Source organism: Cuculus canorus, chromosome 6 (genome assembly GCF_017976375.1).
Source record: "Cuculus canorus isolate bCucCan1 chromosome 6, bCucCan1.pri, whole genome shotgun sequence".
Classification (NCBI taxonomy): Eukaryota; Metazoa; Chordata; class Aves; order Cuculiformes; family Cuculidae; genus Cuculus; species Cuculus canorus.
Window position 1 is genome coordinate 39,410,832 of NC_071406.1, and position 25,702 is coordinate 39,436,533.

The 25,702-nt window shown below is 46.6% G+C and overlaps 1 protein-coding gene across 5 annotated transcripts in view; it reads left to right on the plus strand.

The window, feature by feature from the left end:
• The window catches only part of VWC2L (von Willebrand factor C domain containing 2 like), a 208,004-nt gene that overhangs the window by 161,552 nt on the left and 20,750 nt on the right, over positions 1-25,702 (plus strand). For 3 of the 5 annotated variants that reach the window (XM_054069933.1, XM_054069932.1, XM_054069931.1), the window contains one exon: positions 9,000-9,129. The exons of 1 other annotated variant lie outside the window; for it this stretch is intronic. In XM_054069933.1, coding sequence (XP_053925908.1) covers positions 9,000-9,129 — 130 coding nt within the window. Of the gene's footprint in view, positions 1-8,999; positions 9,130-16,014; positions 19,418-25,702 lie in introns of those variants that run through there. One more of the 5 variants, XM_054069934.1, reaches the window with a different exon arrangement.

Consider the following 25,702-nt stretch of genomic DNA (forward strand, 5'->3'; position numbering starts at 1 on the left):
ATGATATAAAGCTACTGGAGAGTGTCCAGAGGAGTGGCTGAAGTCACTTGGTCTGTTCAGCCTGGGGAAGAGAAGACTCAGGGGAGACCTCATGGTGATCTGCAGCTTCCTCACGTGGAGGAGAGGAGGAGAAGATGCTGAGCGCTCTGGCAACAATGATAGGACCCAAGGGAATGGCAGGAAGATGCGCCAGGGGAGGGTTAGGTTGGATATCAGGAGAAGGCTCTTCTTTCCCCAGAGGGTGGTGGAGCCCTGGAACAGCTCCCGAGGAAGCAGTCACGGTACCAAGCCTGACAATATTCCAGAGGCATGTGGCCAACGCCCTCAGTCCCATGGTGCGAGTGTTGGGGTTGTCCTGTGCAGTGGGTTGGATTTGATCATCCTTGTGGGTCCCTTCCAACTCGGGACATTCTATGATTCTACGATCTTCATGCCTTTCCATCTCCAGAATCCCAGCCAGGTCAGGTTCTCGTAGCTGTGAATAGATAAGCAGCAGTTAGGATTAACTAAAATCAGACTTTGACTGGAAAGCTGCAGCGTCTGTAGGCAAAGAAAACAGACAAACCATCTTCAACTTCCTTGTGGTAGAGGGCTGCTCCGAGTACAGGACGGAGTCGCGGTTTAGAGAAGATATTTACAGTTATATACTACAACTGTCTCATCCTTTCCACTGAGTGAGGAATGTGTCACTTCATTGCAGTCTTGCGTTAGTAATGTTTGTGCGCGTGTCGGGGCCTCTCTTAGAAATCCAGGATCTCAGTATCCACCTGCTGCTTCTTGGAAGCCAGCTCCTTGTTTTAGCCCAGCTGCAGTGTGGTGCAAGCATTTTTCACCGTTCGGATGGCACAGTTCATTTGTTTTGCTCGTGCTCCACAGAAGTAGGACACGGCTCCAGTTTTTCACTGCAAATAAATTATCTAATGACTTCGTAGTTTTTTCCCGGTTGCAAAATGATTTGCAACCTGATGGTGTTTTCAGTGATTGTACTCATTTCTAATCGCTCACTGGATTGTTTATTTGAGCAGCTTTCCACCTGTGGAAAATCCGAGTCATTACGGTTTCTGTAGCGTAGTTGATGTTGGGTCTCCACTAGCTGGATGGTTGATTTGTATTTTTTAAGTAAGTGACAACAATGAGTGAATATTTTTTCCCCCGTGCAAGTTCCTCTACTGGCTCACACATAAAAAAAGAGCCATTTACTGAGTTTTAAACACAATTCAGGTGGTTGTTTATGCGCTGCTAATAGGAAAGGCACAGTGCGCAGCCCAGAAGAGGAGCAGGCGGCTCAGGTGGGACTCGCTGGCCCATTCCCCCCAGGTTGGCACCTCCAAAATTTCCCAGTTGAAAGCTTTCTTTGAACTTTCTTGCAATCTCCTGCCGATCTGCCTGAGATCACAGGCAATTTCAATAACAATGAAAATGATTCTAATTTCGACGGCAGGAGTATCTTCGATGAATGCTATCCCGGTTTCTTTTTCATTCATCTCCCCTGGTTTATGACTTCGCACCTCAGCTGTAATGCGGAAACCGCTTTTGCCTCCGATTTTATTCATCAGGTCTTTTTTAACTTTCTTCCCTGTCTTGCTTCCTGCCAATAAATTCACCACCTGAAACTGTAGCTACAGAAATCATTTCCATCAGAATTGCCATTGTCCTTAGTGCCATTAAAAGTTACAGCTACTCTTAAGATATAAGTGCCCAATTTGACAGACTTCGCTTTACATCACTCTGCTTTTCCTGCTGTTTTATCTGCATGGAGCAGGATGCCATCAGTCGAGCCTGTCTGAGAGGGGAGACTGAATGTGATTATCTGTATGAGTGCTCGCACACACTCTCTTGAGAACTAAAAGATGGAGAGATTGGCAGCAGTGATGGTTTTCAGCGTTCCTTCGCTTGGAGCCCAGTACTCACAGGGAATGGGAAAAAATCCAGTCCTTCCCATGGTCATACAGGCAGGAGCTCCATGTGGATACAGCCAGCGGATCCAAATCTAAGTTGAAGTGTTTGCGAGGGTACCAGGTTGGATCCATTGCCTTCAAAACTCCCTTGACATCAGGAGAAATGGAAGTGGCATCTCCTTCTTTTTAAGGAGTTTGTACTTCTAACGTGTTCTCGAAGGGGGAGAAAGCTTTGCAACTCCATATTCACTAAAACTACCATCAAAACTTTCTCCCCTTGCAATATAATCTAGAAAAGACCTGTACTTATTCCCCATTTTCTTTTTAGTGTTTAAAGGAGGTGGGAGCTCGCGCACCTAATTAAGGTTTGCTGTGATACTAAGAGCCCCAGAGCCTGCTCTTCGTTTGCTCTGGTGTGATGGATCCTTGGGTTTCCGTGGGGTTCAGAAAGCAAGGCCACTGGCTTCATTTCTTGGTTATACACCACTTCAGATTCCAGCCGAGCAAACCAGTTTCTCCATTCATTCTGCTCCTTTTGTAAATACACCTACTTGACTGCGAAAAGCATCGCCGGCCCCAATAGCGGATCTATTCAATTCGATGGAAATACTTAGATTGTCTCCTACGAACTTGAACAGCCCCTGCATGATGATCAGTATGTGCCTATTGTACCACGATTAGATGGTTGTAAACACATGAAGCTTTTCTGTTTCCTTCCTCAAAAGAAATGTCAAGTGTTTGCGATAGAGTGGTTGTAAAGTTTGTATTACTCTCTAGCTGATTGCTGGTAGCTGTGTATGAGGGATGAAGGGCTGTTGTGGAATAGTCAGGCAGCACGAGGGCATGGTCCTTCCGTGACCACTTCATGGGACCTTGTCATTGAGATGAAATCTTTGAGTGTGGGATGATGGGGCATTCTTTTACAGATACCTTCTTCAGGCTTAGCTGGAGAGTGTAGGAAGGAGAGCAGCCCAGTAAATCCTGATAACTTCATCTCAGAACAGATGACTGGAAGGCATTTGCAAGAATTTGCGGTAGCTTCGAGCATCCTGTACTCTAGCTCCAGCAAAGATGTAAACCTTCTTCCATGAGACTGAAAACTTGGGTACAGAGAAGCTACTTGGTAATTCAAAGTCTTTCCTGGAAAAGGTGAGGAGAGCTCCAAAGCCTCAGGAGGTGGCTGTGCCTGGAGGGAATCGCGAGCTAGCATCTCAGTTCGTAGAACCTCAAGGAGTAACAGGTCTGTGATATAAGATCCACTGTCTCTTGAAATGCTTAGGTGCCAAATAGCACTTGTTCTCAGAAGGCTGCTTGGAAAATGAGCACCGTCGTCCCAGCTCCTGGAGGGGTATGAGCCACAAAGCCCCGCTGCGAGTGAAGCCAGCTGAATTAATCACCGCTGATCAGAGGACACTGCAGCCTGAAAACCTGCTCTGAGATCTCTTCAGAGCTGGGTGACAGCCCGCGTATCGGGCTGAAAGGAGTGCGCTTGGAAGCCACAGCCAGCCTGGTGAACGTGACAGCAGAGCAAAAGCTGCGGGAGATTGCTTCTGATTGACAGGAAGAACAGCTAAAGAAAAAGTATCAATCAGATGTCATCTTCAGAGTTTTTCGTTTATCTTAGGTAAATCACTCCCTTCCCACCTCTCTAGAGATGTTTGTGTAGAAGCAGCCAAGTGATTGACAAGCAGCCGTGTAGATGGAGAAATTCTTACTGGAGGCAGGGAGGAGGAGGGCTGCAGTAAATGTTTCATATATATATATATATATATATTTTCTTCCTCCATTCACTCAAGAATACATACTACTCAGTAATAAGCTTTTGTAGGGCAACCTACGTGTTACAGAAAAGTCTTTCACGTATTTGCGACACCAGAGATGAGGCTTAGGCTGCTGTCATTGTGGACAGGGCGTGAGCTAAGGGTGAAATACAGGGAAGGTTCAGTATTTGGGACAAGAGAATTTTGGTGCTCAGAGGCAGTAAAGCTTAGGTCTTGAAGAAGCTTCTTGCAAGATCTTGCCTTAAAACATGAAGTGTTGTGTGTTGGTTATTTGTGTGATTGTAGCAGCTGCCTTGGTGTAAAAAATCATTTGATTCAGATCTTTACGGCTGTAGAAAGGCATAAAAGAGTAGATTTAGACCCTGAGTTTTGAATTCAATTTTCCTTTCCCCACCTCTCCCTTAAGTTTGGAAACGAGTAGTTTTTCAGGCTGTTTTCCTGGAGAACCGTTTGACCATGCATTGTCTCTGTCCACCCATCTTCTGGATGATTTGAGGACCTGCGGGAGCCCTGAAGTGTAGACCTCTCAGAGGTATGAAATTTCCGTGGCTTTATGAAACGTAGTAGCTGTCTAAAGAAGGACCCACGTGGTGCCCGGCCCTATAGGAGAGGGAACCCCTTATCACTGTGATGGAATTAATGATCTTAGCCATCATAATTCCTACATATGCTGGCATGTGCTTCCAGAAAGAGGGTGAAAATGGTGAGGAGCTGGTGTGTGTGGGAGCCAGAGTGAAGATTAGGAGATAATAATATCCACATCTTGTTTGGCTTCCTCATCTCCCCTGCTCAGAGTAAATCTTGCTTTTCATTGTGTGTCCTTTGCTGCCTTTTTCGGTTGTTTGTTTATATCATCTATCAAATTTATCATTATGTGCTCAAGCACATAAAATCTTTATTAGCCACGCGTATTCTCTATTCTCCGTTTTAATTTCCCTTCTCTCTTTCTTTGTTAACAAACTCTGCTGATCGCAGATGTTTCCCATTTGGTGGCACCTGAGCCCAAGGTTTTCCCATCAAGCAGCCGGATGGGCGCGGGCTCCTTCCTCCGGCTGCCGTGCTGCGCAGATGGTAGAAACAGGGAATGAACCTATCCTCCCCGTCAAACCTGGGGTCACAGTCCTCCTTGAGATCAACAGTCCAGAAGAGAAATGGAAGTTGGGCCACGATCTTAGGTGTGGTTATAAACAGGGGCTTTTAGGGCGTACGTCCTTGTGCTTCCTTGGTCTCTTTGAAGTGGCTGGCCAAAGGAGAGGACAGTAGGGTTCAGGGTGGAGATTGAGAAGGTCGTTTGTGGTCTGTGTGCTCCTTCATCTTTTCTCAAAAGCCCTTGAGTTGTGGTTAGATGTTGGTCGTATGGTTGGCCTCGATCGTCTAAGAGGTCTTTTCTAACCTAGTGATTCTATGATCCTGTGTCTGCTTCCCACCATCTTGGTCAGCTTGGCCTTTGCACTGACAACAGTATCAAAGAACATATTTCCTCACTAGATCTGAAGGTCTCTCTGATCTCACCCCTTGTTGTAAGTGAAAACTGGGTAAAAATAATTTGAGGTGCTTTGCACCTGGTTTCCCGAATCCAATTGCTCTGCTGGTACCTTCTGTACAATAGGACCCAGTTTGCTCCTCTGGTTTCGATGATAGCTCCATTTTTTAAAACCTGCCTTGAAGAGTAAGGGGCCGTGCAGTTGTGTGGACGTGTGTCCGTGTTATGGCTGGGCACCGTGAACGCCCTTTGCTCTTGGAACATAGTGAGAGGGATGTTTCTGCACCAGCATCTCTTGAAATCCTTCCTAACAAATCCTTCCCTAGGGAGTCATCTAGGATGTTTCTGCCTTGGACAAGTAGAGTGAATGCATCATCTTGTGGCTCAAGCCTTTTATGATCCTTTAATCTTAACGCTTTTTCTAGCATATCAGTTTAAGGGACACCAGTAAAACATTTGCAGTGTCCATGTGGGAATGGCATAACCTCTGATTTGTGTCCTCTGTCCTTCATACTTCAGAAACCCTCTGTGTTTTTTCCACCTTGTTTTCCAGTAGGGATGAGAGTTTCTTTTCAGGCACTGATGTTTGCTGGTGTTTGAAATTCAGTGGCTACAAAAGTGTAAACCACCCTTTTGTCCAGGGGGGATAAACCTTTAAATCCAGACTCTGGGACGTGCAGAGATTGGCAGAGCTGCCTAGTGTATCCTGTTAGTGCTCCTAATCATGTGTTGGAGCAGAGAGCAAGCGAAGCGGCAGCATGTAGGTGGGAACGCCGGTGACCACAGAAGAGTAACTACTATGATTGGGAGGAAAAGAAAAGCATTTGAGGCAGATGGGACAGCTTTCACTGGTTCCCTGTTCCTCACTGGTTCCCATTTGCTCTACAAAATGCCTGTGTGAATAAATAGAGGACTTTTTTTGGCCAGCATTCCATAGTTATTCCATAAAAAGGGTAGCTTCAGGGACATTAATAGCTGGGATGCAGAGCACACAGGCAACGATAAAAAAGATGCTCAGGCAGCGTGCTTGGGGTAAAGTCACAGAATCACAGAATCACCAGGTTGGAAAGTACCCACTGGATCATCGAGTCCAACCATTCCTAACAGTCCCTAAACCATGTCTCTAAGCACTTCATCCACCCTTTCCTTAAACACCTCCAGGGAAGGCGACTCGACCACCTCCCTGGGCAGCTGTTCCAGTACCCAATGACTCTTTCTGTGAAGATATCTGATATCCAACCTGAACCTCCCCTGGCGGAGCTTCAGGCCATTCCCTCTTGTCCTGTCCCCTGTCCCTTGGGAGAAGAGCCCAGCTCCCTCCTCTCCACAACCTCCTTTCAGGTAGTTGTAGAGAGTAATAAGGTCTCCCCTCAGCCTCCTCTTCTCCAGGCTAAACAACCCCAGCTCTCTCAGCCGCTCCTCGTCAGACTTGTTCTCCAGCCCCTCACCAGCTTCGTTGCTCTTCTCTGGACACGCTCCAGTCCTTTCTGAAAGGGTCAGGGTTTGATCCTGAAGCACATCCCATGGGAGAAAGTCATAAAGTAAGCGGATAGGAATTGGAAATAAGAGATAGGAAGGCCAGAGTTCTTCATGGAGGTGAGCACCTGAGTAAGAGCCACAGCGAGGGGCACCGGCAAGTGAACAGAACGATCAAATAGAGGAAGATTCTAGAGGCAAAGCCAAGTACCTCGAACTTGATAAGATGGGGAAGAGGATGTGGCTGAGAAAAGTCTTGTGGTTGGTGCCTACGCAGCCTTTTCTTTTGCCGGCTGTTCATTCCTTGTCCCGCTGAGGTGTGTTGTCCTTCTTTAATAGTGTGCCATTATTCCCTCCTGAAAAGCTGCTTTCGGTGTCAAGCAACATCGTAGTTTATTACAGTGCCATTTTCAGGTCACATCAACAATGCAAAACCAAAAGATGTGTATGTCACGTCTCATTAAATCAGTTGCAGAGTTGTTCAGGGGCATCTTCTTCTTGTGCTGATCGTCTCTAAGCTGTAGATTGGGCAGCAGTCCTGGAATTGCATCACGTATTTCTTAGCATTGTAGCCAATGTAATAGTGAAGATGTCCTGAAGGATACGCCACTGAAAGCCTCCACAAATCACAAGATCTAGTTCTATTGCTCCACATAATCAGCGATTAAAATGAGTGAAAACAAAGCAGCAATTTTCTTATCGATCCCCCAGCAAATAGTTCTGTCTATTTTCTTCTGTATTGTTTCTTCTTATTAAATAGCCTTGAACAAGAAATGTCAGTCAAATGAATTTAGATTCCTGGTGCTTCAGACAGAAATCAAAGCGAGATTGAATGAGGAAAGATAATTAGAGAGAGGAATTCCACCTCCACAGACTTCTTCCCTTGCTCAAGGAGTGCTGATTTTATCTAAATTGCCAAAGCTGTGAGCAAATGAGAGGTGATGGGAATTATAGACTGCAGATGCTGAGACAAAGCAAGGGAAGCTTTAATTAGTGCGTTTTAAGGTAGAAATAAATTCTTGGGAATAAATTATTTGACACGAGACATATGGAGCTTCTTAGAGGTGAACGGAAAAGCTTTTTACCTGCCAGAAACAGGTAAAACACAGGTTGTGTCTGTCTTGTAAAAGCAAGTGACGCATCACTAGGGTCTGAAACGCGTGGGGATGAGTCCTCCTTTCCTTTACATCTCAGGGTTTTTTAATATAGGGGAATTCCCACTGCTGCAGATTCCCACCAATGCAGCAGAAACCAGAATGTTTTCCAATACCTACGTTTACTCATTCAAGTGTTAGTGATGGACCTACTGTTGCTGCGGAACTGGGAGCTTTGTGTTGAACCTTCCCGTACCAAAAAGGAAGTTATTTTCTTTTCAAACTCTCCTCTTATTCTCCCTTTTTATCTGCGTTGTCATCCTTTCATCACACTTACACGCACATCATGACACTGGGAACCTTAGGACGCTGACCATTCTGCTTTTCACCCTATTTCCAAGGGTGAGGCAGCGACAGCTCTCCACTGTTCAGAGGTAGATAAAGATTCCTGTTTGAATTGAAGGAGCTGAAGTGAAACCATTTAGCTGGGGGTTTTAATCTAGAATTCCCTGACTCCAGCAGAATTATTCAGGCTTTTAATTATTTACATTTTCTACGTGAGGCAGTTGTTCACAAACCTTGTCGAAAGAGGCAGGAATGGGGCCAGGACCAGACCTAATGGATATGTTGTGGGACCTCTTACAGACTCCTGATGCAGGTGCTGCACAAACACAAGATAAAATGGTTTTGCCACTCCAATAATAACACTGTTCTCCTCTGCCCTGAAAAATGAGAATTAAAAGCACGTTGAGAGGCTGGCAGGTGGACAGGCCACCTAGCAGCATCTTTCTGACATCTCTGGGTTCTCCGACAGTGGTGATCTACATGAGATACGGGTATGACCTGAGAAAATCACCCTGTCCTTCTGAATCCACCCATTATTGGGAGGAACCACCACTAATGATCTTCCAAAAAGATCTGCTCTGCTCCTGGACGGATGTGTAAGGTTACAGCAGATGGGTAGAGTGAGATGTGACCTGGTGGCTTCAGCTCAGTCTTTTTCACGAAGGGACCTGAAGTCTCAGGAAAGCTCAAAACCCCCACAGCCTCTCTGGGAAAACGGGTATCATGGTCACTGGTTTTTCTAATGTTCTGGTTGCCTGTTTCAGATGTTGCTATTTTGTCCTTTAGGTTAATGTATTACCCATGATGAATGAATGCGGTCGAGAGGTATTGAACGCTGATGTGTTTATCTTATGGCAAGATAGAAATGTTGCAAACTTGTGAGCTACGGGAGGAAATGGGCTAATTTTAGATTTGTTCCTAGCCCTCGCCATGCGAATGGTGTCGCTGCGAGCCCAGCAATGAAGTTCACTGTGTTGTAGCAGACTGCGCAGTCCCCGAGTGTGTCAACCCAGTCTATGAACCAGAGCAGTGTTGTCCTGTCTGCAAAAATGGTAAGAAAGTACTGTATTGGCTTTAACAAAGAGATTTAAAGGAAACATTCCATTCAAATGTTGTTACTGATGCATTGCCAGAAGGTTTGCTTCCATCGACACAGGCTGGTGTTGGGTGTCACTTCTCCTTGCTCGTAGGCTTCACTTACAAGGTGGCAACTGTGAAAATTAAGGCTGCCCTTCCTGGCCTGTGTCTTCACATGGAGGTTATGGGATTGCTGACTTGAGAAAGGCTTTATAGGATTGAGTCTTGATATCGGTGATAGATGTTTCATGTGTTTGTTATTTGCTCATAATTAGTCTAACGTGAAATCAAGTATATTAAAAAAGAGAGAGTCATCTCATCCCAAAATTAAGAAATGAATGTTTATTTAGCAACCTGATCCAGTGGGAGGTGTCCCTGTCCATGGCAGGGGGTTGGAACTGCATGAGCTTTAAGGTCCCTTCCACCCCAAACCATTCTATAATTCCACGATTATCTAAATCCAGTTGAAAACTCACTGAAATCGATGGCAAAACTTCCACGGGGGCCACTAAGACACCCACCAAGCCCAAAATATTGTGTGCCGGAGTCTGCGTGTGTAGCGTTGGCCCTCATTGTCCCGCTGAAACGATTTCATGAATTGGAGTCGGATTCAGCAATGCTTTCAAGAAAGGTTTGCAGATGACTGGAAGTACCCTTTTGGAATATAAATCTGTTTCCAAGAAGGTCTTCCCGGTCTTGTACTGCAGCCTGTACGCACATATGTCTCTGGAAAAGCACCTTTCTCCTAGCGTAGATATGAAGGCAGATTAAAAGGTGAGCTAGCGTCACATAAACCTCTCCACGGCTTTCCTAACATATAAGAAATGGCTACTTAGGTTCATCTTCTTGTGTTTAGAATTCACTGTCCATATATATTTCCTCTTACATACATCACCACTGCTGGATAAGAGTAATGGCTGCTTTTGGATCTAAATGAAAATGTTTGCAAAGAAATAACATTTTCAACACATTTTCTGCTCTTTAGGACAGAGAAAGAGCAAGGAGTTGGAAATGCAAAATATTTTTACTGAATTGTCAAAATTGCGGCTGAACTTGAAAATTACACCAAAAATACTACTCGACAACCTGAGGTTTATATGAAACCATGATTTTTACTGAAAAAATTCTTTGAAAGGTTTTTGTTCAGAGTTTTATGTTTCTGTTGAAAAGCAGAAAATGTTCGTAGGAAATTTCATTGGTTTGTTGTTGATGAATTTCAGAGAAAAGTTACGTTAACCAGCTCTATCCACCGCCTTGGCGTATGGCCCGCTGTGCTTGGGTGCGAGATTTCCCATCGCACTCAACAAGGTTGATGTCTTGGGTTGGTGTCTGGGAGGAGTAACACCGGCCATCGCTGTGCCTTTCGCTGTAGTTCAGACTCATTTCCACCGGAACAAGCGCTGTTTATGTGTGTTTGGCCTCTGTGTTCCCATCAAATACCGGGTGCCATACTGAATCGCCTTCATTTACGGTGCCGATTCCTTCCCATCTGGTTTGCATCATGTGAATCCAAATGTGAGCATCAGTCAGGCTTCCCCACTCAAAAGTGGCCTCACACAGATCCAGGAGTTGCTGGATTTTCCTACCATGGAAAATCCTTCACCACCATGACCATGGAAGACTGGCACAGGTTGCCCAGGGAAGCTGTGGCTGCCCCATCCCTGGAGGTGTTCAAGAACAGGTTGGATGGGGCCGTGAGCAACCTGATCCAGTGGGAGAGTGTCCTTGCAGGGAGGTTGGAACTGGATGATCTTTAAGGTCCCTTCCTACCCAAACCATTCTATGATTCATTTCCCTCAATATGCAGACGTCTCCACTTGAAGGGTCGGTGGCTTTCTGTGTTTCAGTCCCCAGCATCCCCGGTGACTGAGAATGGGCAGCGTCTTGCTTCCAAATACGGTCTGTGCGGCCAGATAACGAGGAGGGAAGGGGAAGAAGCAGGTCTTGCTGATGAGAATGAGGACAGGAGGAGAACCAGTCACCTGCTGGAGGGACTCAGGGCACACTGTAGTGATTTGGACACTCAACTAGAAGCCATGAGGCTTCTTCCATGGTTTTGCGGAACTTCTCTGCTCCTCTCTTCACTTATCTGTTGGAGATACAAAGTTCTCTGAAACCTCTTTCAGGCAAGGAAATATTTATTACCTTCCTTTAAAGAGCAGCCCACACGCCAAGGGGATCCTGGTCTGTGGGGCCGGGGAGGCTGGGGCTTCCCGCACAGTTTGAGCCAGCGTGGGTGAAGGGGAGCAGCGCCACGGTGGCACAGCTGTTCCTTGGGATTGAGGAGCACATCTGCAGGGGGTTACTGTGGAGGGGAGCCGAATCCCTCCTTGCGTCCCAGCCTGGCTGTAAAGATGAGATGCAGGAACCCCAGCTGGCCTGACTTTCTGCCCTCCTGCTGCAGTTGGAGCTGAGTGGCCAACAGTTGGCCAACACTTGTAGTTTTGGTTTTATCCTTCACAAGTAAAATGAAGTAATTCATGTAGTGATAGAGAGTGGTGGGCACCGAGATAGTCTCTGTTGTCACAGGGAATGTGATGACCAAATTATGTTATGCCCTTGGATGCTGCTCCGAGTGTGGCACACACCCTTCGCCTTTTGGGAAGTGCATGTGAAGGAGTAACGGATATCGCTGTGTCTTTTCCCCCTCTGAATCCCTGTGACACATCCTAATGAATAAGGATCGCAACGCTTTAAGTTGTCTGTTCGTCTTGAGACCAAGATTTTATCTTTCAGCTCTCCGGTGCAGCCGGTCAATTAAAGCTTGGTTTCACAAATGCATGAAGGTAACACAAGCTGACAGACCCACTTAAATGACTGAAACCTTCCCTTTTGTAAATTTATTTGGTTTTTTGCCTTCCATCCAGTAGCTTTCGTGTTCTACCAAAGCGGTGAAGGCAGTTACAGTGCCGTGTTTGAGTCTGATGAAAAGATTTTAGCTTAGTCTCACTCCCTCTGGTCATCATTTTACAGTGGCAAACTGAGGAGCTCAAGGGATACAGCTGTTAGGGGCAAAAAAAGTTAATCCCCAGCACAACATGTAGCTCAGATCCTCATTTCGAAAGCTACTCCTTAATATTTTGGTAAGGAAAATCCTGGCTTTAGATTAAAACACAGCCCTGCTTCGTTGCTGCACCCTGCTAGCAGCATGGCTTGCCTGCTTGTTTAGCTGTTGCTGCCATTAACGGGAGAATAATCTCCTCTCGATACATTCAGATAGATTTTCATGCCTTCCTTAATTACGTCTTGCCAAGGGCAAAAGTGCTGTAAAGCAGTGAGGTTAATGTGAAAATCTGTTGATTCTACCATACCTGACCTGAAGATTCATAAAAAGCCAATATCAATTTCCCTCCCTCTGCCATCACTTAAGAGCAGTCTGAACAAGTGGCTCTGGAGATTTATTCCTTATTGTCAAAAGAAATAGAATTGTTATCTTGCGCTTTGCTAAATGCGGTGTAGCTCGGGCAGAGCCGGCTCTGCTCAGCAGGGGATACCGCATTACACGCCGAGCAGGCGGAGTTCACGGGGAGGCTAAAATCGGGGAGTGAGGAGGGAAAAGAAGGACATTTTCTCCTTCGCGTCCCATCGTCCGATTTGGCAGAGTGGATTTTAAGGGCAATGGCTCCAGGTGTTGTGCAGCATTTCTGTCGTGGAGATGAAAGGTCACTGGATTTCACGTTTCCTGGTAGTGACAGACTGCAGAATTATGGCCCCGAGTTGTTATTTCTAGTCATTGTGAGTTCTCCAGACAAAAGTGTGTCAGCTCGTTTAACTCTCTCCTCTGCGGGATCTAAAACTTGCCGATGACTGTTAAAATCAAGCTCATGGCTGCCACCATCAGTGCTGTCCCTCCTGCCCCCAGGTTCTCCTGCAGTTCTAGTGGGGTGTCCCTGCCTACGGCAGGGGCGTTGGAACTAAATGGTCATTAAGGTCCCTTCCAACCCAAACTATTCTATGATTCTATGATTCAGCAAGAACATCCATCCACTCTGCTTACACCAAAACCTTTCTGAGTAAAAATCTCCCACGAGGTTCCCATCCTTTAGTGTCCAGGGCTGTGGACATGCTTGTGTGGTCTTACTCATACCTCCGGCAGGTCTTCTCACCCAGCCCTGAACTCTTCACTTCCAAACTCTGCTGGTCCCTCCCCATTAATCCATCCACAGCTGTGAGTTCAGCCTGATTATTGGCGGGATGTGTGTTTTTTAAAGCCCTTAAGCGTTGCTGTGAAGTTGTTTTTTACATTTCTTTCAACCCTTTAGACAAGGATGCAGGACACGGGGATGGGGAGGATCCTCAGCGTATCATCACTCCCGTGTGTTAATCTGGATTAATCTGTAAATCAGATTAAATGAGTTCCTCTTCTTTGCCATCCTGGAACAACTCTCACCTACTGTGATGCGCAAAGGGAGAAATTCATTGCATTTTCTTTCTTTGTTCAAAACCACCCACTTCCAACATGCCCTTTCTAGGGGGGAGTTGAGTAGATGTATGAGTAGATACATTCAAGAGGCATTCAGACGACAGCTTCAGCCCCACAGTGTGAACGTTGGGGTTGTCCTGTGCAAGGGACAGGTGTTGGACTCAATAGTCCTTGTGGGTCCCCTCCAACTCAGGGCATTCTATGGTTCTCTGTGCTCCATCAGGGAGTCCCTGGGTGTCCTTGGAGGTCCAACACTAGTAATAGGCTGTTCTTTGCCCACTGCTCCAAGGGGGCTTCATGCCACTTGTACGTACATCCATCTCTCCATGAAAGAAAAACCAGCTGCAGCCTTGGAGCTGCTTGGGGAAAGGCTGGAGATGACTGGAGGTGAGGAAAGGGCAGCACAGGGTTCCCGACAACCTCTGTTCTCAGGTTTACAAAGTGCTCCTTCAGAACTGTGTCCAAAAGTAATCTCTGCATTAGCAAAAAATTCATCATCATGGGGGATTTTAGGGCACAGCTGTGTCGGGGAAATTAATTTAGGAATTCCAATAAATGCCACAATAGAATTGTTAACTTCTCCTCCTCTCTGAAGTGTGAAATTCTTTTCAGAGCATTTCAAAGGCGCCTTCACCCATTTACACATACATTAACGCAATTGCTGAAGTAGACTTTACCTCGGCACTTTCATTTTCTTGAGGGATGAAGAGAATAAGCATTATAAATTTCCGGTTTGGGGTCTGGTTTTGCTTTTAATTTAATTTTTGTTGCCACCAATCCCCAACAAAAGGATTTGTTACCCAACAAGACAGATAAAAGCTAACATGTCCGCAATGAAATACTTCCTGGCAAGTGTGCTTACTCACGTTAGCGTGGGCTTCTGGAGACATTTGTGATGAAATACTGGGCAGCAGGAAGACATTTTGTAGATAATCTGTCACTGAGTCTTTAATTAAAGTTTTAAATTATCACAGCTGATACAGGTTTCAAAGTAAAGAGGCTGACCCTGCCCTCCACAAGCAAGTACAAGATCCCCTTGACCTTCAACAGGTTTTACCTTGGTAAAACAGCGTGTATTCAGGCAAAGTTCTTATGGGTATTCTTTGTAATATGCTATAAATATTAATAATTCCATCCAAATGCCTTCATCTTTGAGGGCATGAGCACAAAAGCGAGTAAATAATAATTTATTTCTATGCATATCAAGCCACATTTTACCCAGCCTTCTCTCTTTATTTACTCAGAATATAAACTTGCTGCTCATTATTTCTCAGTTTGAGTTAATTTGCAATAAGCATGCTGCACCCCAGCCCGTTCCTGCTGTAACACAGAGTGTTTTGCCCAGAAACTCCCCCAAGGATTTCCCTAGCCTGTCAAAGCTGAGGGCAGCCTTTCCTTTGGCAAACAAATCTGTGGTACACGTGTCCCTAAGTGAGCTCTGCGTGCTCCTGTGTAGAACAACACTCAGGGGCTGACCTTTTCCTAGCAAGCAGTATGTAGAAATGCCTTTTTTTTTTTTGGAAGCCGGAGGGTTTTGAAGTCCCCGAGGGCCAAAGGGATGTCCTTCAATGAGGAAAGTTGGTGCCAGGCAGCCCCCAAGCCAGGCTGTTTCCATCCTGCCCAGCCACGTGCCGGGTAAAAATTCATCCAGGAACTTAATTTACTTTCATAAATTAAGCAAGATTAATACTGATTACCACTCGAGTGGGTAGAACTCAAGGGAAAGTCTAGGTGCCCTAGAAAAAGATGTTGGTGATGCAGTCAGTGACTGGGACTCTTCTTTCCCACTCAGCAAGACAATCAAATCAACCCCCAGGGATTGTCTTGGAGGGGCAGTGCCATGTGTTTGTTTTGCAAAATGCTTTGGGCTTTGAGGGGGACAAAAGGCTCCGTATGAATGTAAAGTATTGATTGTATCTTAGGCGAAGGTAATGGATCAACAGTGCAAGTTGTTAACCAATATGGACAAAAAGAATGTTTCCATGTGGTCTCTATTGTTCCAAATTATCAGCTACCTTGAAAAGTGCCAAGATTTTAATATCAAATAATACAGTGCTTGGATAATAAGTTACCTGTGCTTTATTGCATAAATATAAGTTGTTGTTTATCTGCAAGATGTGGATCACTGAATCTCCAGGTCATTGTTTTGGAAAGCATCTGCTTCTAACGTGATCAGTGACCAAAAAATCAATGGAATATGAAAAAAAAAAAGCTAAAATTTTGAGGAAAAAAAAAAAGAAGGAAGGTTTGGGGGAGAGGATGTTTTGTCTGCCATTTCATTATATACAGGATAAAGATGACACAGAAAATGTGGCAAGAGGACAAGAGAAGACTTCATGTTCATTTACTTTTTGGAAAACAGTGGTTTGAAGCCATGGGGAAAAACCTTTCACAAAAAAAAACAACTAAATAAAATTCCTCTTCTAATTTATTTCAGAAATTCCTGAAATGGCCAGATTTTAAGATTGCAGTTAAAACCCCTTCAGTCAAAGTCTATGCAATATGCTGATTGATTGTGCAGATGCAAGTTGAACGTGACCAGCCGAGAAGAAGATCTGTCCCCCTCACTGGACTTTGCTGGACTTCACAATCCTCTTCATAGGTCCTGGAGACGGAAGCCAGTAGTGTAGCGTAGCCGCATCCCCCTTCGTTCGTGGTGGATGAAGTATTCACGACAGCCAGACAGCTTTTGGAGTACTTATGATACTTAAATTTGACTCCAACACCCCAACCAGATGGTCACGGGAAGGACCTGCTTCTCTTTGGGTATTCCTTGCCCGGTGGTTGTCCCACAGCCAACTCCTTAGCGTTGCTGTTCTGATGAAGAGACACCATCCCAAATCAGGAGTTGTCTTCCTTTTTTTACAGAAGCTGTAGAAGCCACCTTAACGTTGCGATGACAAAGCCCCCGTGCACCAAGGCTTTGTGGCCGATTGTGAAAACCCGTGGTTTTGAATGGCTGAATAATTCCCGAGACTACAAAGAATGCGGTTTTGATTGTTTGTCAGCTAATGCTCTTTGTGTTTACCAGCAGGAATGTAAACTGTGGTGCCCAATTAGCTCAATTAAAGGAGTGATTTGATTACCAACGGAGGGGAAAAGAGAATTGATTTAAAAGTTGGTAGAAGATCAAGACTGAGAACAAGTCGGTATATTTGGGCCAAGAAGTCACCGCCCTGACAAAATACTTCAGTATTTGCTTTACTGTTCCTTGAAAAAGAAGTCTTTTCGCTGAAATTGATTTTCAATAGAGCTCGATCACCTCCATCACTTTAAGCCAAGCGGTTAAAGACACATAGATGCTGGACTTGCTGGTGAGAGTTAGATCCGTAAGCATCTGTCAAGAGCAGGATCCTCCGTGGCTTTTGGAAATCTCACACAGTTGGATTATCCAGGTGCTTAAATGCCTTGCTGACTCAAGACTGTGACCTGCTCCCTGTGGATACAGCTGTCGGCAAAGTCATCTAATGACGGCGAAAAGCTTTGGAAAGGTACATAGAGGTTAAACCTTCCAAAATTAACCATCCTGGGGCTGGATAGCATCAAGGAGGGCTGAGTTGAATCTGCCACCTCCTGTGGTTTAGAAAAAAGAGTGACTAAAAGAGGCGAGGGAGAGGAAGAGCCTTTAGAGAACAAAAAAAGACATGAACTGAACAGCACTTAATGTGATTAACTCTATCACACAGCTCAGTGCTCCCGCAGAGCAGGAGCTGCTGGACTGCGCAGCGTCAGAGCGACAGAGGGACGCTGACGGGAAAAACCTGGTTCAGAGAGGGCTGCGGTAGGGCGCCAGCAGGACAGCAGCCCCTTTCGACCCAACGTCTTCATCTGCGCGCTTACAGGTCAGCTAACGCTTCCCCAGCATTTGTGGTCTTGTCCTCTGCCCAGGAAGCAAGAAAAGGATAATTCACATATTAAACAAAGCAGGAGAAGATTCTGATGGACAGCTGAAGGCCAGGCAGGAGCTGAACGCTGTTACCCTGAACTTGTACCCAGGTTCCTAACCATGTTTCCATGATTCCACCCCAGCAGAGTTCAAACTGAATGTCTACAGGCACCCTTAAGAGAAGGGTTGAGGAGCATTATGAGAAGTCATTTATTGGATGCCACTTGCTCCAAAGCTTGGATTAAGCGGACGCGGCTCGCAGAGGTGTGGGAAACAATTACACGGTCTGCATTGCTCTTTAAACTCAGAAATATTTATGAAGGAGTATCTCCTCGCCGGTGATTGTTTCTCCTTGGGAAAATGTTGCTGAAATTTGTGTGCGTGAGCCTATGGCAGAGTAGCTCAAATTCCACTGTCGTCATGGTAGTGTATTGTAGAAGAGGGGGTGGGGTTGGGGTTTTTTTTTGGAGGAAAACATTTCTAGATTCAGGTTGGGAAGCCGAGTTCCTTTTGCAGAACACAAGCAGCCTTGGAAGCGCTGAAATCAAAGCACCTGATCAGCTGCTTGGTGTAACTTAAAAGACCAGAAGCGACACCCTTATCAAATTACGTTGCTGTAAAACGTTTTGCTGTAAGAGAAGCCTAAAGCCAAATCCTGAGTCCGTGTCACTTCGTGCACCACTGCCAGCGTTGTTTTGCTCTGATTTACTCCAGCTGAGGATCTGACCTGCAAGAGCTGATATCTCTGGGTGACTTTCAGGCAGACTGCAGGAGGTTGGGCTGTTTTGCATGGTCAGGCTTTCCAAAAGTATTAGAGATGGCTTTGCTTTTGCTGCTCTAGAAGGTTGGGGTTGTTAAGCATATTGTATGGGAAGAGTGGCAGACACTGTCTTCATGTATTTCTAATTTAATGAATGTTTAATGTTTCTTTTATTGGAGCCTACATATATGTAGAGTTAGAGGACTTCAACAAGGCTTTGACTTATGTCAAATAATTGATGTTTGAGCTGCTCCTTTTACATGAAATGCAGACTTTACAGAGCAAAGAGACTGTAATGAAAATATGAATTAAAGATTAGAGCAAAGCAAGTCTGAAAAGACTTAGAATTCAGAATTCAAAAAGGCACTTAGAAGATTTCTCCTCCCGCTTCCTTCCCTTCCCTCCACCTTTTCTACATCTCCATCCTCTCTGCTTCTTTGGTAGGGTCCTGCATTTCAGCCACAGCCTTCTGTCTCTTCTACACCTGCACACCTCTGTGAAAGAAATCAGTGCAGTAATCTCATTCTGAGTATCACTGTATGTCTGACTATCATCCTAGCCTGTTAACGCTTGCCAACTCACCGGTCCGGTCAAGTGAAGAGACTGAAAGTTATTTTTAAGATGCATTTTTCTTCATCTCTATCCCTGATTTGCTGATGGAGTGCATCTTCTGGGCAGGATAAAAATAAGTTTGCAAATTTTGTGCAGAGGGACGCATAACTCGTTAAAGCGCGTCCAGGTGAGGGTGAAAGAGCATTATTTATACGTGCTGTCTGACAGTGGTGGACCTGTGCTGCCTGGAGAGGGTTCCTGTAGAACAGGCTCAAAGCTGGTACCGTGCCAAGGCTCCCATCAGATATTGCCAGTCCCTGTTGTCCAGAGATGCTCTTCTGCCCGAAAACATCACCATCCATTTCATTCCACCTCCTTGGCCTCTTCCTTTCAGTTAGCCGTTTTCCTGCTCTGGCTTTCCACGTGTGCTTTCAGCTCTTGGTCTTTCAGCAGATCAATGAGCTCAGCACCAGGGCATCACTCCTGCACCATAAGGCTTTTCTTGCCTCAGTTCCTGCCCCACAGGCTGCAAAGAACTTGGCTGATTGGGTGTGATATCTTGCTTTCTGTGTTTGTGTTTAGAAAACCCTTCCGCAGTGTTGGTCTGAATTTGTACCTAAGACTGAAGAGCTTAGGCTTGGTCATCAGCAAATAAAAGCCCGGTGGAAAAGAGGAGAGGATGTTGCTTTCTTTGCTTTGGTGGGTGGGTTGGTGTGGTTCGTTTCCTCGTACCTCTGACCATGTTGGCACAGCAAAATAAAAGAGAGCTGGGCAGAGAACTTGCCCGCGGGACTCTGATTGTCAGCGTTTCATGGTGGGTGGCTGGTGTAAGTCAGGCCGTGCTGTTTTAGCAGGCTTTGTGTCATCCAGCACCCAGCCATGTCTTCACTCCAACCCCAAGGCAAATACAGGACCTTTGGTGCTAAGGGATCGCGACCCCTCTGGGCTGTGGGGCGGCCCCGTGCTGGCTTGGACAGTCCAAAGTAATGCACACAAAGTAGTTACGTCTTTGGGTGAAGAGACTGCCTTCTACAACTACCCAAGAGGAGGTTGTGGAGAGGAGGGAGCTGGGCTCTGCTCCCAAGTGACAGGGGACAGGACAAGAGGGAATGGCCTGAAGCTCCGCCAGGGGAGGTTCAGGTTGGATATCAGAAAAAAATTCTTCACAGAAAGAGTCATTGGGTACTGGAACAGCTGCCCAGGGAGGGGGTCGAGTCGCCTTCCCTGGAGGTGTTTAAGGAACGTGTGGATGAAGTGCTTACGGACATGGTTTAAGAGAGTCTTAGGAATGGTTGGACTCAATGATCCAGTGGGTCCTTTCCAACCTGGTGATTCTATGATTCTGTGATTCTTGGGACCTGGAGGAGGTCCAAGGAGGAGTGCCAGGTGGTCTGGATGAGGATAGTCTTTGCTGCCTGGTGTTAGAGCCAGAGAAGCACCTTATGCCCTGTCTCATTTAGCAGCATGGGTGCGCCATCTGAGTCCCTCCACAAGAAAAGCTGCCACTGCCCTCGTACCCCGTGTCATATTTGTCTCCAGGAGCACTAAGCCACCAGGAGACCTCATGCGTAGAGACTTGAGGTGTAGAGCTCACACCTGAAATAGGGACTGGGGAGGAGAAAGGAGCAGGGAGGATGGCAGCGATCCATGCCAGGTGCTACAGTAGGTCATTAGCAAAAAGTGTGCTGACCCTGTGGTCCTCCTAACTTCTGTCTGTGTCCTGAAGACACACTGCTCTTCTGCTGGAGTAAAGGAACCCATCCTTTGGGGTGTAGGTGTGTTCCAGGTGGGTCTTATTACAAAACATGGTCACTCTTAGCAAGCCTGTGTAGGCGTGCCTCTGTTCCTTATCATTTCTTTTTGTACACGCTCTTGAAACTTAAAACTCTAAAAACCAGAATTTGCTCATGGTAGAAACTCAAAAAATCAGGCTAAACCCCTTCAGAAGAGTATGGAATACACCATGGACTGGAAGTCCTACCTAACAAACAGAGTTTGAGATCTGCCCTGCCTGCAGTGCACTCAGGATGTATGTGATCTAATTATATGTATGACTGGACTTAAAGGTCTTTTCCAACCCTAATGATTCTATGATTATCCTTCTGCTTGCACAAAGGATATCAACTGCATGTTAGACTTCACGTCTTAGGAAGGTGGAAAGGCAATCAAAGCTCCCCTTGAGTATCCCTGAGCTCCTACATCCCCATCACACATACTCTTCACCATGCATTTCTTGTGCATGGAGGTTCCCCAGGTGGAGTCCCCATCTCTGGAGGTGTTTAAAAGACAGGCAGATGAGAAGCTCAGAGATATGGTTTTGTAGTAGACAGGTATGGCTGGACTCGATGGTCTCAAAGGTCTTTTCCAACCAAACAATTCTACAATTCTATTATTTATTCTTTTCAGGTAAACTCTAGGATGTACCTCTTCCACTTGTACCCATTTCTGAAATCATAATTGCTACAAGGAATTCAATAAGTGTTTTGAAGGAAAAAAACCTAGACACCGACCAGTCTTGCAAGCAGTTTAACTGATATAACTCATTTTTTTTCATAAAGTCATGGTTTTGCCCGAGTTAAAAATGTTTTGTGCTGGTAGGGAAGCTCATGTTTGTAAAAATAAATGGAGCAGGAGCTGATGTACCAAAAAGAAAAGTACCGATGGCCTGCACAAAGATCTGTTGAGAGAAACGGGTTTGTGTGAAGATGAGTGCACAGGTTCTCCCCAACCTTTCAAAGCTCAGACCATTTTCACTGCAGCTGGTTGAGAGTATTGGAAGAAAGTGGGAATATGTTGGTCAGAAAATGCTGACTCACTGAAAAGTCCCCGGGAAAAAGGCCAATTATAGCATACTCGCTGTTCATACCTTAAAAAATACCGGGAAAGAAGCATTGAAACGATCAGATGCCTCATTTAAATGCTTCCAGAATGAACTGGCTCAAGTTTGGGAGGGCGGAGGAGCCAACAGGGTTCTGCATGTAGATCTTAATATTTGATAATTTGGACAATTACAAATAGGGAGGACAGAAATGAAGGGGATTTGAGACCTCAGCTGGACTACTGCGTTCAGTTCTGGAGTTCTTAGCACAAGAAGGACACAGAGCTGTTGGAGCGAGTCCAGAGGAGGCCACAAAGATGATCCAAGGGCTGGAGCACCTCCTGTATGAGGACAGGCCGAGAGAGTTGGGGTTGTTCAGTCTGGAGAAGAGAAGGCTGCAGGGAGACCTTAGAGCAGCTTCCAGTGCTGAAAGGGGCTCCAGGAAAGCTGGGGAGGGGCTCTGGATCAGGGAGGGCAGGGACAGGATGAGGGGGAACAGTTATCAGCTGAAAGAGGGGAGATTGAGATGAGATTTTGGGAAGAAATGTTTTCCTGTGAGGGTGGGGAGTCCCTGGCCCAGGTTGCCCCGTGAAGTGGTGGCTGCCCCATCCCTGGAGGGGTTCCAGGCCAGGTTGGATGGGGCTTGGAGCCCCCAATCCAGTGGGAGGTGTCCCTGCCCATGGCAGGGGGTGGAAACGGATGGGCTTTGAGGTCTCTTCCAACCCAAACCATTCTATGATTGTATGGCTTTTTTTTTACCCGATTAATTACTTCAGATGACCCGCTCTGATTTTTATTAAAACCAAACGATGTTTGTGACTTTGACTTTCTCCCCCAATTTGAGTGAGAGAAGAATAGCAGAAATAGCTTTAGCTGGCATGGGGAACATCCTTCCCGCTTGGCTCTTGCCCTTCCCTGGCTACGTAGTCAGATCCAGGATGGAACTGAAATACTCCTCTGGGGTTCAATGCCTTTGGGGCCACCACCTTCCACACCTGGCTGGAGAGGCTGCCAGCACCCAGGGCTTCTCGGGAAAACTCTCCTCACCTTGCAGGATTGAGCCCACAGGCTTTGCTGTTTGCGAAAGTGCACCTTGAATAGCACTTTCTGGTCTGATTGAAATGCATGGGAAATGTCAGGAGGCGCGGGTGGAAGAGCCCTCGGTCGATACCGCTTCGGTTCTCCTGAGTCTCGTTAGCTCAGGTTAGTGTGTCTGCCTGGTTTCTGACTTGTGAACCAAAATACCAGCATGCTTTTATACCATCCCTGCTCAGCTTTCGCTGCATACAGAAAGGGCTACAGTAAGTGAGGAGTAAATAATCCCTCCGTCAGCTCCTCGGGCTGTGCTGAGCTGAGGCTGAGGAACATTCTGCAGCCGACACACAGCGTTTCGATGCCGAGCCAGCTCTGTTTGCAAGTCAAAAGCTCTGATTTCATGAGGGCCGAGCCAGCATTGGGTGTTCCTTCCAGAAAAGCCTCATTCTCTGATCTCTGACTCATCACGGCCACCACTGACATCCAAGGGACTCCTCCTGCAAGAGGATTATTCATCTGAACCGGGTTCACAGCGGCATCCGATGCGTCATCCCTTATCTCGCGGCAAGCAGAGGCCGGCGGTGGCGCGGGCGGTGTGGGCACTGGCCCCTTCCCCATGGCACGGCCCTCGCAGACCTTCCCACTGCGTTATGGATCGGGGCAGCGGCCGCCAGCTGCTAATGAGGGAATTTAGCTTGCTTTTGTCTGACACACCACAGCTGATACGCGCGAGGCCCTTCCCGTGCTACGAGGAGAGCAGCGAGAGGGAATTTTTCATTACTTTTCAAGCTGTTTCAAACAAACAAAAAAAAAAGAAATATATTGCAGGAAATGTCAAACGGTAGTTATTAAGGACTTGGAAAACTGTGATTAAAAATGGAAGCCTGTCCACAATAGTAGCAATTAGATGCATTTACTATGTTGTGCACAGAAGCCACAGCTACATTTGTGCCTCCTTAGAGAGCAAATACCCTGTGATCCAGTTCTTTTAGACTGGTGTAAATTGGCCCAGCTGCCTCTCTTCAAGGGAAACACCTGTGTTCCTGTGTTTTTTCAGCAGCTGGGGATTCACAGAATCATAGAATAGTTTAGGTTGGAAAGCACCATAAAGATCATCTGATTTCAGCCCCCCCTGCCATGGGCAGGGACACCTCCCACTGGCTCAGGCTGCCCAAGGCCTGGAAAACCTCCAGGGATGGGGCAGCCACCACTGCTCTGGGCAACCTGGGCCAGGGCCTCACCACCCTCAGTGTGAAGAAATTCCTCCTGATGTCCAGTCTAAATTTGCCCCTCTCCAGTTTATACCCATTGGCCCTCGTCCTGTCACTACAAGCCTCTGTAAAATGTCCCTCCCAGATTCCTCCCCTCTCCCGTTTTGTCCTAACAGCTTGACAATTAAGTTTTTATGCGCAAAAACTATCCAGGACCAGTGATTGTGCCTGTGTAAGCTGGCCCTGTGCCTCCAAGTCGGAGGATGCTGCTGCTGTCACCTCTGTGAGGGGATGTTTCCGCTTGGGATGAACAGCAAAGCTACAGGCAGTTGTCCTCCCGAGGTGCGTTTGTCTCTGAAGGGAGCTCCCTTGTCTGGTCTAGAAGGGTCTGCGCATCCTCTTGTGTTGCTGCTCTGCCTCCCTTGGCTTGTCAAACAAATCCTGCTGAAGTCTTCGTAAGGGACTGGGAAACACAACGGCGCTGTGCTTGGTTCAGCTCTCCCAGTACTTGGTGTGAACCTCCCCCAGAGCCCCTTCTTGAACAGCTTCACCTGTGCTGTGAAGGACTTCACTGCCCAAATTGTCGCTTGGGTTCCCCAGGGTCCACCAGTGAAGTAGAATTGATGACTTTTCTTACAGGGTTAACCTAATTAATGGATCTAAAGCCTCAAGGAGTGGTAATGGAATGGGAATGGCCTCAGAGGGAGGGATGATAAGCTCTCAGCAGCCAAAGCGCAGGGCTTAGCTCGCTCCTGTCTTGCATGTAGTAGTGTTGTTTGCAGTTCGCTTTGCCCCTTCCACCCTATTTGATTTTCCATCTCAGGAAAGAGCTGCCCGTGCTCTCCCTCCTTGGGTTCACTTGTGATCAAACAAAAAGCTTCTTTCCTAACTGTGGGTTAAACAAAGTGCCACAACCGTCCTGTAGCCAGAGACGAGATTGGAGGAGACTGCTGGCTAATTGGGAGCAGCGGCAGTGACCGCGCTTGGCAGGTTCACACAGGATGCTGAGAGGCATCGTCACACTGGCCAGGATAGCCAGTGCTCAGCAAACGGGATGGGCTCTCCCAGCCCCGTGGATCATGGAATCATAGAATCATAGAATGTCCTGAGTTGGAAGGGACCCACAAGGATCATCGAGTCCAACTCCCGTCCCTGCACAGGACAACCCCAGCATTCACACCGTGGGGCTGAGGGCATTGGCCAAACATTTCTGGAATATTGTCAGGCTGCGACTGCTTCCCTGGGAGCTGTTCCAGGGCTCCACCACCCTCCAGGGGGCGAACCTTCTCCTCATGTCCCATCTAACCCTCCCCTGGCTTATCTTCCTGCCATTCCCTCGGGTCCTGTCATTGGTCACCAGAGGGAAGAGCTCAGCACCTGCTCCTCCTCTTGTGAGGAAGCTGTAAAGTATGATGAGGTCTCCCCTCAGTCTCTTCCACCACAGGCTGAACAAACCAAGTGACTTTAGCTGCTCCTCATACAGCTTCCCCCTCTAAACCCTTCACCATCAAAGCAGCGTGTGAAAGCTTTTCCGTGTTGGAATAGAATTTGCCAGATGTGGAGGGTATACTCACAGCGCCTCAAGGAAATCAGTGCATTTTGTCCTCTTGACCGAGGATGGGGCTTTCTAGGCATGACCTGCTCCAGTACGCGAAACATTTGCACAGCGAGGTCCGCAGTAAATCAGGGATTGCGTGTTCTTGTTGATTTTCAGTTTTGTGGGGCCATCTCAATGGCTCTCCATTCTGTGTGTTAATAGGCAGGGGGGCAGCGAAGAGATTACATATCATTGGCTTTCTGTTTTCTGCTAATCCGTCGGGAAAAAACATCAAATATTATCTCCCCCATAAGCTCGTTATGGCC